Below are 14,169 nucleotides of genomic sequence, written 5' to 3' on the forward strand. Positions count from 1 at the left end.
AATATCCTAGATGGTGAAGCAGAAAACAAATATCTCGGATTTTATTTAGATGATTTGAAGCGTAATGCCAAAAGTGTCTCCAATTAAAGACCTTCCAATTTCTGCGGCCCCAGTTGAATGCCTATTTTTTATCATTAGCTCTTCCCTCCAATTAAATATTCCCTCTATTTAGGGACCAAAGACCATGGTTTTAGCGGGCCAACTGAACATTTTCCTTCCAATGAACGACCGCTATAAAATATATACTGTAGTGATGTTAATGCATAAATTGTGTTATATATCGAAGATACTCAATGAGCAGCGTTTCAGACATTAATCTGAAAAGAACAGATATTGTGACATGATCTTAGCCAAAAGGCAGAGAAGAGATATATGACTTGCACATAAATATTAGCCAATGCACTTTTTTGTGTATATTGAATAAGATAATGTAAGTAATATCTTATTGGAAAAACAAGTTGATATCTGGCTACAGTGAAATGTTTTATTAAAAATAAATAACAGCATGCAGTAACTGGATACATCCATTTTAAAACATTATTGTATTATTTTAATTTTCCTCTAAATAGAAAAATCTCGAGTCTCGGAATGGAGTCTCCTGGAAATCGTAGGAGGCACTGTCGCACTCCTGTGAGCAAGCAAGAATCTCCCGAATTAAACCACTTGCTGAAAATTCATGATGATACTTGCAGGCTTTTACCAGTTTTACTACTGTATTATCAATTTTCTCCCAGCAGTTGGTGCAAATCATTAATGGTTATCACCATGCACAAGTATATTTAGATCACTTAAGAAAACTCATTTATACAAATCTGCCGGAACTTGGGACTCGGACCCCTGTTCAGTGCCGATCTAATTATAGGGATTTTATTATACCATGGAGGAATTAGTTTAGACATTAAAGATGGCGTATCTAGAAGTCTTGAAATGGGGGTGCTGATGTGGGGAGGGGCGCGAAGGTGAAGTGGGGGCTCAATGATTAGTTGAGGGGCGCTAAGCAAATAAGGGGATTTTAGGTGATTTTTAACTACATGACCGTGATTTTTTTTGGGGAGGGACTGGTGGGGGGTGCGAGAGTAATTTTTTGGAGGGGCGTGCACCCCCTCCCCCTAAATACGCCACTGCATTAAAAAACATGATCTTGGCAAACCAAACTGAAAATGTTCTGCTGCTTTTAAAACATAGCTGTTTTAGTGCAGTGTTACCAGAGATCATGAATATACATCAAAAGCCAACGTTTTGTGTACTGTGCTCCATATTGAATACCAATAGCGTTAGTAGAACGTTGAATTGTGGCTACCGAGAAATGGTTAATAATTTTCATTAAAAAAAATGACAAATATATATTTATATTTTTTTCTTCGTGAATGTAAGGATGCATGTTAATACCGATAAGTAAATAGCATTGTGATGTAAAGATTGACGACGACTATGTTTTTTTAAAATTTATAATTAGAATAGTCGCACAGCAGACTCTAAATATATAATGCAGTCTTTCTTTTTTCGTTTTATTCTTTTGGGAGGGGAAATTTCCCCTCACAAGCACACATTCCCTTCGCCCAATTCGTGGGCGAAACTTATAAACAGGGGCCCCTGCTTCGCCGTTACACCACTGTTAGTAGAACGGTTTTATTAATAATATTGTAATGGTGATTCGAGTAGAACGAGCACAGAATTTGATGTGTGACTACCGGGAAATGGTATATTAAGAATCAATAACAGCATACAGTGATTGTACATGCATTTTAAAAATACTTTGAATAAATCAATGCTACATTTAATATATCATTTCTTTATTTACCTCTAAACAGAGATATTTAAAGACCACTTTTAGTACCGGTCTTTACTTAATGGGATTCTATTAGAGATCAAATGAGCTGAAGAACACTGAAAACCTGGTCGCGAAAGTATTTGCTTCTGGTTCAATCACTTTTGGCACCTTGCCATCCAGTTACTTCAAACATGCCGACGCATCGGCACCTTTCATGACATAGAATCCAAATGAGAGTGGAGGTATCAGAATATCTTGCTTTGGATCCAATTGTTTTGGCGGTAAGTCTGGCAATGTTCGTTCGTCCACCATCTCAAGCTTTACACCATTCAAATCAACAAATCTGAAAAAAAAAGACATCAACATATTCTTGAACGCCATTTATTTAGGCAAAGCTATACGAATACAAGAATAATACGAAAATCTCGTCTAAAAACCATCGTAAAGCTGTGCATTACAATGGTCTGTCGCTAAACCTGGATGGAGCAATGTGCCTGTTACGTCATCAAAAATCTAGTTAAGAGCGTCTCGTAACGAGCGCGCACGATATTTGTAATTTTAAAAAATGGGATATTATGTAACTGAGTATGCTAAATCAGTTCTCAAATTATATATAATTGGTAAACTTCTTCTCAAATTATATATAATTGGTAAACTTCTTCCTTTAAACGATTACAGGCTTTTAGCGGGAAACACAAACCACTTAAACTTAATAACCAGCTAGTCTATAAGTGGATTTGTTTGCGTTGTGATCTACACAAATAAACTTGAGCAAATAACATTGAATAATTTAACTGTTTACTTTGTATGTTTAAAGATGTATTGTCTGAAATGAGCTAATAGATATGAAAGACTGATACATGTGGGTCATAAAGTGATGACATCACAATGTTTGACCGACACTTAAATGCCATCTTTACTTACTTTGATCTCATGCCACTTTCACCATGTGACGTCAGCAAATACTGGTCGATTCCTTTAATTTTATGGTTAACTTCGGTTATCGATATACTCTTGCTGGAATACTTGTCCAGATTTAATATATAAACCGTGACGTCACCGGCTGCGTACTCACTAAAATTGTAATAATGAAACATTGTTTCATTAATTTGTCTTTATTCCGTTATTGTTCTAATGATATCAAATCCTTTATTTTGCACTCTTTGACAGTATATATTAGAGAACCTAAACTGAGCAATATTCTTACAAATTACAGTCCACCCTAACAATAATGAAAAGTAAACAAATGTGTAGGACAAAAAAAAAACAACAAAAAAACAAAAGGTGGTGCAAGAAAGATAGGGCATACCACATGCTGGTAAGGCAAGAAGAAAAGGGAAAAAATACTTGATACTGTGCAAGCAATACGTAAGGTCACAGCAAAAAGAAAAGGTCGCAGTGACACCCCAAACCACTTAAAACGACAATCACACCTGTCCACCTATAAACCCATCAAAAATTCAGTATAATTATGAATAACATTAGAGTTCAAAAGCAGAATATACAACTCAAAATCAAATCATGATGTATCCTCTGCCAAAAATAAAAATGGGGAAAACTCGAAAATCCAATTAAAATCATGGACAGCTCATTTAAACCTTGACTTTATACTTTACACTTTACCTGCTGGTCAATGAACAATGTGCATACGACCGTAGCAGCCTCAGATTTGAATCACCTCCACGAGCAGACGTTGTAACTTCCAAAACCCTCTGTCCAACAAGCCGCTTATAAAGCAACGACAACCACCAATCCTGAAAGAAAGCAAGATAAACACAGTATTATTTATGAGAGGGTTTTGGCAGTTGTAGTTCGGACACTCAACCACCTCGTTATGTATTGCTTTTGACAATAAACTCTACCTACGTAGAATGTTTTGGCATCATGATCGCCATCAGCATCATCATCATCATCATATTCGTCATCATTCTTTTTATTATTATTTTATAACAATTATAATAATAATAATAATAATTATTATTATTATTATCAAGCATATTATTATTTATATTATGTTATTTATTATTCTTCATTTTCAGTTAAAACACGTTCAGAATACCTACCGGCAGAGGTTCTAAATCCTCGTCCAGCAGTGCATAATTCCCCCCATAAAGTGTTTGTCGAATAACAACGTCAATGCCATAAAAAGCAGCTACGCCAAGTTTATCAAGCCACCTATATATAAACATTAGAATATTGTTAAATAAATATATAAAATTATAATACGAAGATATCATCGACATTATTCAACAGACTCGATTTGCGGGATAACGGTAGAAAATGAGATGGTTACTCCGCCGTATGCGCCACGGTTTCGACTTTGAAGTTTACATGTTTTGGATATTTTATGATAATGATACAATGAGAAATATTTAAACAATATATTAGGATATACAAAACAGTATAATAAAATATGTACATAGAATTAATTTGTTATAAATAAAACCAATCATAATATATCATTATATAATGATATTTATCCGAATCAGAAATATTTATTAGTGTCCGATCAATATTGCAACAAATATTTTTCCTAGTGAAAACATACATTTAAAAAAATTAATGTATATTATAAATGAAGGTAGTACAAAAATATAAATAGGCCTATAATTATCTAAATGTAAATATTAAACATCAGTTTAACAACCTAGCGTTTCTAACTCTTGAAGGACTTACATAAATCCCGAAACATAGGCATTAGAAAGTCCATCCGCACCGCTTCCGTACGCTGAACTAGTTTCACCAAGCCATATCTTACTACCAAGCTTGTATTTGTACACGATTCCTTTTATGCTCTGTATCTGCGTTATCAAGTCGTCCAAAAGATCGGGATCTAGGAAGTCATCTTCAGTAGCATTACGACTATCCATGTAATATTGGTGCCATGTTGACGCGTTTATTGCGTCACCTCCACCATTTTGATAAAAGCTGAAGGAGCACGATTACAAAATTTAGGTATTAAATGTAAATTCATCATTCGTAAATATAAAAAATGTTACGTTTGTATTATCGTCATCAATATATTTAAATATATATAGGCATATACATATATAGGCCTATATATATATATATATATAAATATATATATATAGGCCTATATGATTATTATTATTATTAACACACACACACACAGCATGAAAAACATTTACATAAAAAATTAAGAAAAGCTATGCCCATATTGGCCATCTTATTCTCTTTTCTCGAATTACCTTGGGATTTGACAAACTTTGTTTTCTGAATTTTACATGGGAAATAATTCTTACTCTGTCAAATATGTTAGTGATGGTTGCTTGTCTGAAGTCGAACTACCGCTTGGATTTGTGACCGATGGACCCATGATGAAATTGTGGCGGTAATAAACATAAGAATCCAGTAGCCTACGCAAGTGACAGTAGTCCAGAGCAAGTTGCCCGCCACTAATTGTGATGTTGGTTATGTTTTCCAATTGATTAGGCTCTGACGTAACAAAAAAAAGAAAGAATTTGCTGTTTACATAAATATCGAGCGTAGTAACTAAATGTGCGTACATGCGCGTACTGAAAGGCATTTCACAACCAATCACAGTTGAAAGCTCTGCGGACCTCAATTTCCATTTCCACTGTTTTCTTAAGCGCCCCGTTTGAATAAGCGCCCCTCAGAAAGTGCAAAAAAATATTTTAAGCGCCGGGGCGTTATACGCGCAAGTACGGTATATTATCTCTAGTAGTAATGTCCCAGCATACTGACGCCAAGATGCTTGCACCGTCCTGCCCTTCGCATCTGTTCTTCGGTTGTTTGAGAAGAAAGAGAATTTAAAAAAAGGAAAAAAGGAAAGAAGGGGAAAGAAAAAAAAATTACAGCATGACCATTGACCATTGTTTTCTTTTCTTTTTTTTGTCCTAATTTTATATTTTGTTTTGTTTTTGTTTTTGTTTTGTTTTGTTTTGTTCTTTTTAATAATATATTTATTTTATTATTTCCAGGACCGCAATGAAATGCATTTTCAGCAAATGATTGCAGGCGCGGATCCAGTAGTGGGGGGGGGGATGGGGTAGGGGCAGCACCCCGTTTTACCACTAAATTTTTAAAATTCCAATGCATACCAATGTTTATGTGCTACTTACTTACCTATTCTGGAACTGCTGTGCACCCACACACCCCCCACCCCACCCAATTCCCCAATTTAACAATTCTGGATCCGCCCCTGGATTGTGCCACCCTGGTTACAGATGTTAACAAAATAAATAAATAAATCTCTGTATCACTCCTATTTCTCTATCCCTGTTTTCTCATCGATAAAGTATGTACCCTTTAAACCGTAAACTAATCGTTAGCGCACTTTAAACACATAATACAGCCAAAGCCTACCTTTCATTGTGAAGTTTGTGGATGACTTTGTCTTCCCAACTTTATGATTTTCCAAAATCGTATCTTTATATATTAGAAAATCAGCACTTGTTCCACCTAGCCGTAGGTAAGCCGGGTGCAGGGACGCAGATAATGTCTGTAGTTGCGGTGAACTGTTGGAAATACAATTATACCATCGGTGAGCCACCAATGCACGTAATATACTGTAACTAAAAGTTATAATAGGCCTATACAGTCATGTAAAGTACGGTACTTAATAAAATGTAGGAATTAGTATTGATGTCTTTATATAATTGTTTAAAACAATTAAAAACGACATAAGGTCTACTTCCTACATATTTCATGCCATTATTTATCAAGTGAAATACAAACTGTGTTTTAGTTATGTGCACTTATGTCATTATATAAAAGAGTCGCAAGTCCTTCTGACGATAGTGTGGGTATCTTGCTTTTGTGACTACCGGGAAATGATGCCAAATAATTAAAAAATAAATAAATAAAATATAATAAATACCTAAGCTTACTGTTGAATAGTTTAAACATTCCTAGTTTACACAGAAAATAACTATCCATTTGGTAATTCTGTGATTTATTCGTTGTATTTTTAACAAACCTAAAAAAATGTTTTTTTTCATGTAATACCCTCCACAAAATATAATAATAATAATAATAATAATAATAGTAATAATAATAGTAGTAATAATGGCTCAAGAACCACTACCGGTACCTAAAATCATCACTGCATGCCAGTGCCACCTAAGTGGCACGCTTATTATAACTTTAAAAAAAAAAACCCGAAAAACATTACTTTTCACTCGGGTAAGTTGCTAGTAGGCGTACACCCCCACCCACCAACAACACTTGCTCGTACACACACACACACACCCACACACACACCCACTCAGATATGCATATGTATATGACTTGGGTGTATAGTATAATCGATACGTCCTACCCAACCTGTCGCCTCTATATCCCATCTTGTTTAGGCCCTATGCCTAATTTTCTGGTCCTATACGACAGACCTACCTGAAATTAAGTTTTCCATAATTCCAGTGTTTCCTGATTTCGCTGGAGTCGATGGCAACTGATACAAATCGATCATTGACTACGTTGATAACCTTGTCGGTACTCACATACAGTTTAATATAATCAATGCTGTTGCCGGGTGGAATTCTGTTCACCAAGCAAGCACAACACGAACTGCACAAGAAATGCACCAGTGGAAATAAAATACCTGTATTGGAAATGCTGTGTAGCAGCTGTTGTAACATTGTTTTTGTTTGTAATTTCTTCTTACTCACCCTCTCACTCACTCTCGTCTGTAACTATTAATCGTTGTCTCGGAATGACGGAAGGAAGCTGATCCTCATTGAGTGTTCAATTGTGTTTAGTTTGTTTTCATTATTCTAACACGTGTAGTGCATAGTATTGAGAGAATATACCGGTACAGTATTACAATAGGGTGTACATGGTCGCACGAGCCTATATATACATATATACCTATATTTTGCACATGATATATATATTCATAGTCCCTATATAATAGTCATAGATAGGCCTATAGTGATTTAAATGTGTGGGAACGAACACAGAAACATAAAGAGGAATAATGCAATGAATAATATAAATTGAAACGTAACAGAAGAAAGGGGAACCTGAACAAAATCTCAGCCTCCACCGGGACTCGAACCCGGGACTTTTCGCAAACATGTCGAACGTCATAACCACTTGACCACGAAGGCACTGAGGTAATTCAAGCCTTCGGTAGAACCTCAGTTCCAAAATTGGGACCCCTGTGTGTATACGAATATACAGAGATATAGGCCTAATGATACAATATTTGTATAGAGATATAGGCCTAATACACATACTGTGGATCTCGAGGTAGGCCTAGATGCACGAGGCATATGCTGCATTAAATAAACATAATAGTCTTGTAAAATTACGATGGTACTATTTTTGGAAAGTTAGGTGATACAGGCAAACTATATTGTATTATAAATCAATCAGTATAATGCACAAAAACATTCGTTATACTTGAGATGGCACTGCAATAAAACAATTTTCCTTTTCATAACCGATATGAGCCGCAATGATTTGACACATGGTAAACCAATAAACCCAAAGTCCATGCCCATACATTACAATTAGATGGCGCCAAATGCTCATCTGATTGTATACAAACGCATTTCGCGCTACCATCAACAATTTTAACGACTTCTAATTATGTACAAGTTAAATGGACCTAAAAGTACCATCGTTAATAATTTACGTTCATGGATAATATTATATCTGAGTAAGTTCTACAGACTATTAACAAACCTCTTATGGAGCAAACGACAGGTAAGTATGTTTTTTTTTTATCTGGCACAGAAAAACAAGTTGATTATAATGTCACAAACGTATCTAATAAATACAATTTTACCTCATCATAGATACAATTTCAGTTGCCGAATAATGCAATAGCGCTGAAATGATCCCTATGACTCTTGGAGATTCTCAAGTGGTTCGGCCATTATGAATTTGTAAAAGAAAGGGCGTTTTGTGGTTAAAATCTATAGAAAACCCCAAAACAATTAATTGCTCAAATAAGTTATAGACTCTTTCAATGTTATCCCCAAAACAATTCAGCGTTTTATGAATACAAAAATCTTTAAAATAGTCTTTATTTGCTTTAATAATTTACGTGGATATTATATCAGAGTTCCAGTAAGTTCTGCATGGATTATGGAGCAAACCACGGTTAAATTGTTTTTTTTATCTGGAACAGAAAAACAAGTTGATTATAATGTCACAAACGTATCTAATAAATACAATTTTAACTCATCAGACCCAGTTTCGGTTGCCGAATGTAGCAGCGCTGAAAAGATTATATGGCTCTTTTCAAATGGTCCGGCCATTTTGAATTTGTAAAAAAAGGGCGTTTTGTGGTTAAAATCTATAGAAAAACCTGAAACAATGAATTTTTCAATTGCTCAAATAAGTTATAAACTCTTCCAATGTGACCCTCAAAACAATTCAGCGTTTCATGACTATACGAAATTCTTTGTCTTTATTTGCTTTAATAATTTACGTGGATAATCAGAGTTAAAGCTCTACAGAGTACCGTACTATTAACAAAATTATCATGAAGCAAACGACAGTTAAATCTGGAACAGAAAAATAAGTTGATTATAATGTCACAAACGTATCTAATAAATAACATTTTACCTCATCATATAGACGCAGTTTCGGTTGCCGAATGCAATAGCGCTGAAATGATTATGTGACTATTGGGGATTCTCAAATAGTCCCGCCATTATGAATTTGTAAAATGGCGTTTTGTGGTTAAAGTCTATAGAAAAACCAATTGAACAATGAATTGTTCAATTGCTCAAATAAGTTATCAACTCTTCCAATGTGACACCCAAAACAATTCAGCGTTTCATGACTAGGAAAATCTTTCAAATAGTCTTTATTTGCTTATTCTGTATAACTTTGGTTATTAAGATTATTATCTGTAAATTTAATATACAATTAGAACGCCAATTAATAGGGTAAATAATACTATTTCTACATCTTTAGCAAGACGCTCAACCTTAGATAAAGTCTCACTTAGAAGATGGTGAAATCTCTGATGTCGGTGTGATGGATAGGGAGGTTGAAGAATCGCCATGAACAAATACTGAATGTTTTTAAAATGTGGCTTTCGAGACATTAGCTCATGATCATCATTAGACCTAGATGGACAGAGCGGAAAACGAATGAATTAATGGGGAACCAAGATAAATGTTCCGGACCAGTGACAATGACGAAGGGGATTATACGAAGGGCAAGGGCGTCCAACACGTCACCGCACGTCGTCGACCATTGACACCCGAAGGAGTTTACCATTTTACCAGAAGCTCAAGAGAACGCGTGGACAGGAGGGCGACGTGCGAATGCCACAAATCTACGGCATTAACGTACACACGTATTTGCGGGATATGCGCGTATTCTTGGTGCTTTTCTGATTGGTCGTTTCAGTATTCAGTTTCATTGCAATTCCGAGCTTCATTCAATGTTTCGTGGAGGTTTTTCAAGATTTTAACACATCCGCCACAATTATATTTTTTCGATTTGTTACTTTACAACTCAATAAATGTAAGGTTGTCCAAACAAATAAAAAAATGTTTAAAATATTCTTTTTAAAAAATCTATGCTCTAGTGCTGTTCTGGCTACAGACAGTATTAGGCCTAGGCCTATTGTCAACATTTTGTCTACCGCACATAGCGTACCAGAACTTCTTAAATTTTCGTTTGTAATTTTCATTCAGAATTCCGTACAATATCGGATTCACAGCGCAGTTGATGGCTGTCATTGACCACATGACGAGAAAAAAGTGAGATGGCACCTCATTACGGTGATGTTCAGAAGTTGCGATGTAAAGAATCATCAGAAGCACCGGTATCCACATGATCGCAAACATCCAGACGAGAAGTACCAACATTCTCAGGACGGGCGATTCCTTAGCAATGTTCTGTGGTTGCGAAGAGCCTACGTGGGAGCTGCTCATTGACGCAACGCGTTGACTGTTTTCCGAAATAGTTGTTCGTATTTTTCTGTGAGTATACGCGATGATGATCAAAGGTACGACAACACCAAGAGATGTTACTGTAACACAATATATTATTTCTATTACTCCTGCCGACGACCATTCTGGTTTGAGAGAACAGATTGTCACGTCATCAATTTGTATTACGTCAAAGTTGAAAAACATTGGTAATGCACCAACGAGGGCCACAACCAAAAGTATCATCATCATCTTAATAACAAAGTGAACTGTGAATCGTTTTTTGTTTCTTTGAACTATCAGACGAAATCGGTCAAAGCTGATTATTACCATGGTCCAAATGCTACAGAACCCGCTCACAAATTCGATATAGAATAACGACTTACAGGCGAACAGACCAACCTCCCACGATTGCGTTATTCTTGTAGCTATGACAAACGGGACTGATAACAAAAATACTATATCAGCGAGCGCTAGGTTGCTTACAAGGTAGTTAGTGACCGTCCTCATACTCGCATCAATGACAACCACCATTAGTACGAGAACATTTCCAATTATGGCCACGTTGAATATACTTGTGAGTACTGTTGTTTCTAAGATGTAAGCACCACTCCAAGAGCGATTAAACTCAGAGAAAAATGTGAAGTATGTATGGTTAGCCACCGTAAGATGCGAAACACTCATTTTTTAATCCTAAGTAAGTAAAGAGAGAAAATTCATTTAATGAACAGACAGCAATGTCCTATTCTATTTATTTTTATTTAACTAGGCCTATTTGACTAAACATAGCCATCAAGGCTGTTATATTTATAAAAAGCACAAACAATATCAGACCTACTTATATTTTTACAATAAAATACATTAAAAGTCGCTTTATCGACGAAGACACTAAAACTCCAAGCAAAAATGTGTATATCAGCTGGAATTTGCATCCACAAAAGTAATGGAACCAGTAAATAATATGATCAGTGCTATAGGAACATAAGCTTCGTTCACCACATATATTATTCTAACATCTTAGTTTACCCACATGATGTGTAATGGTTGGTTCACACGAGAGTAATTTAGACAATTTGACGGAGGAGTAGCGTTGCTTGCGATTGTGGTGTCAACGCGTCTAAATTGCCTTAAGCCCTGTCCAGACTATATAAAATTTTGTTTGACAAAACATGTGACAAGCCTTGATATGGTCATGACATCATATCATGAACATATAGAAACGTCATGACTATTATATATGGGCATTCTTCACTCTAGTGTGAACCAACACTTAGACATCATTGGTGCGTATGGTAAACTAAGTAGATATGCAAGAATTATATCACTATCCTTTCTTTAACAATAATCCAGTCATGATAATATATTTGACGATATTTAGGCTAATATGCTCCAATAAGTCTTTTATGACATTCGTTACTATCGTATTCTTTTGTTGAATATTAAACCGAAGCCTACGAAGGGTAACGAATATATCATTATTATTTCACAGCAGACCATGATATCTGGTTGGCCAGAGGGTCGAAACAAGAGCCTGGCCTACTTCAAATTTTGCCGGTCCGATTTCCGCGCAGCAGCCTATTTTACTTGCTTATCTAGTTAGCAATTGATTAACTCAATATAATTAAATCAACCTTAGCCTCACAATTTTCTTGCAATGTACTTACGTAATTATTGTTGACTTCGATAGCAGAATGTCTATCTATGATGAAAAGACCCAGGTTTACAGTACATTCACAGACAACTGTGGTTTTGCGTTCCTGTCTGTCGAAGAAAATGCTCGTAAACTTTGACGCGAATTTCAACATTTCTAAGATGTTTACACTACAAAACGATGAAACCAAATTACCGCAAAAGCAACCAACCAAGATGTTCCTGGAATATGACGTCACATATTAGTACACTTTTGGAGTGACAGGTGTTCAATTAGAATCCATTTTCCCAGGATTGTTTTACGTAGTTAATTTTCCACTTGTAATCTTAAATTGAATATTAGGCCTAACCAGGGAACTATTATTATTATTATGATTATATTATTTACCAAAGGGCAATCTAGACCAAAACGATTGCCTTTAATGTAAATGGCAATTCTGGCGGTCTCTTATAAGTTAAGGCCGAGATGTTCGAGTACTAATTTTTGGACATAAAGCATCTCTGAGCATCTGATGGTAGTTTTGGTGAAGTCAGCGTATGGGAGGAGATAGTGGACTTTATTCGGGCAGACCAATTCTTATCAGCCGCGAATCGTGGTTCCCATATAAATTATGGATTAAACGTTAGGCCTAAGGGCTTAAGGTAATTAAAAAGCACATTGTGTAGATCGGTCTTTAAAGCGACAATCAAAGGAGAGACTTTGATTATTAACTTCCAACCAGAAACAGATTGAAAAAAAAAAAAAAATTACAGACATATTTACTAAAAATCCCTACAATTATTACTAGGCCTACCAGCCACAAAAGAATAGACAGGGGCGCACCATCGCCGCGTCTAATTTTCGGTTCGAATTGTTAAATAATCTAATTGTAGGCTATTTGTTGTCAAAAGATCAGTATTAGGCCTACAAACTTTTAGGTCGTTTACGAGAGGTAAACCATAAGAAAAATCCAAAAGTCAAAAGGTGGTCGCGGTTGTTTACGGGAGGTATAGTGGCTTACGAGAGGTATCAAAAAATGCACTCATTAGGTAGGGAGAACAAACGGGACCATGGGTAGTGGTCGTACAGGGAGGTTGAAATATACCAGGGAATAGTTAATTTTCACTTTGGCCTGATTATACCAGATAAGACCGTAATAACAAATTACATTACATTGTTTTCATTTGCTACCTTGATTCGAGTTACATGAGAGGGCACGGCGTGCGTGCCGGGTTCTGGCAAGGGTCACTCAGTTACTCTCATAGCCTAATAAAAGGAGGGACATAGGCCTACATTTCAAATAATATTATATTTTTTTCATATTACCGATCATTTACTACTACAGTATAATCGGGATATATTTTTTAAAAATTTGGATTTAGTTGAGGGGGTGGGGTCGAGACTCCTTGATCCCCTCCCTCCACCTGCACCCATGACAGACTAGAACAAGTATTGTAACTGTCCGTTACTCTAATTGATGGAGATTTTTTTTTCTCTGTCAATTATTTTTGATTCAAAGTTAATAACTCACACCTTCTTCTCAAGCATTGTATAGCCATTGAACAAAAATTCTTTATCAGTTGTCTTGGGGGAAAATGATGACCTCCTTTTTACAATATTTTGGATTCGGGAAATTTGTGACGCCTGGCAAGGGTCACTCAGTTACTCTCATAGCCTAATAAAAGGAGGGACATAGGCCTATATTTCAAATAATATTATATTTTTTTCATATTACCGATCATTTACTACTACAGTATAATCGGGATATATTTTTTTTTATTTGGATTTAGTTGAGGGGGGGGGTCGGGACTCCTTGAACCCCCCCCCCCCCCCTTTTTTTGCAAAAAATGATGTCTGGAGATTTTTGTGTGACCGGAAAAAAATTC

General features: G+C 35.8%; 2 protein-coding genes and 1 pseudogene across 2 annotated transcripts; all 3 read right to left on the reverse strand.

The window, feature by feature from the left end:
• Positions 1 to 251: 251 nt before the first annotated feature.
• On the reverse strand, positions 252 to 370 carry LOC117118874 (annotated as a pseudogene).
• A 1,406-nt stretch (positions 371 to 1,776) lies between these two features.
• Positions 1,777 to 7,446, reverse strand: LOC117118832 (heparanase-like). Its single transcript, XM_033263547.1, has 8 exons — positions 7,148 to 7,446; positions 6,119 to 6,270; positions 5,035 to 5,227; positions 4,448 to 4,699; positions 3,835 to 3,946; positions 3,395 to 3,525; positions 2,696 to 2,845; positions 1,777 to 2,114 (listed from the first exon to the last, which is right to left on the reverse strand). The coding sequence occupies exons 1-8, from the start codon at positions 7,390 to 7,392 to the stop codon at positions 1,952 to 1,954; spliced, it is 1,398 nt and encodes a 465-aa protein (XP_033119438.1). The 5' UTR covers positions 7,393 to 7,446; the 3' UTR covers positions 1,777 to 1,951.
• Positions 7,447 to 9,559: 2,113 nt separating this feature from the next.
• LOC117118854 (free fatty acid receptor 4-like) lies at positions 9,560 to 11,597 on the reverse strand. The gene has a single exon (XM_033263585.1). The coding sequence runs from the start codon at positions 11,335 to 11,337 to the stop codon at positions 10,297 to 10,299; it is 1,041 nt and encodes a 346-aa protein (XP_033119476.1). The 5' UTR covers positions 11,338 to 11,597; the 3' UTR covers positions 9,560 to 10,296.
• Between the last annotated feature and the right edge of the window lie 2,572 nt (positions 11,598 to 14,169).

Source organism: Anneissia japonica, unplaced genomic scaffold, assembly GCF_011630105.1.
Source record: "Anneissia japonica isolate Jap-2015-1 unplaced genomic scaffold, ASM1163010v1 scaffold737_len1565949_cov176, whole genome shotgun sequence".
In the NCBI taxonomy this organism is placed as follows: domain Eukaryota; kingdom Metazoa; phylum Echinodermata; class Crinoidea; order Comatulida; family Comatulidae; genus Anneissia; species Anneissia japonica.

Coding starts and splice junctions, on each gene's coding strand:
- LOC117118832 (XM_033263547.1), bottom strand. CDS start 7,392: ATGTTACAACAGCTGCTACACAGCATTTCCAATACAGGTATTTTATTT. Junction 5,228..6,118: donor CACAAACTTCACAATGAAAG/GTAGGCTTTGGC, acceptor TTGTTACGTCAG/AGCCTAATCAATTGGAAAAC. Junction 2,115..2,695: donor GAAAGTGGCATGAGATCAAA/GTAAGTAAAGAT, acceptor TTTTTTTTTCAG/ATTTGTTGATTTGAATGGTG.
- LOC117118854 (XM_033263585.1), bottom strand. CDS start 11,337: ATGAGTGTTTCGCATCTTACGGTGGCTAACCATACATACTTCACATTT.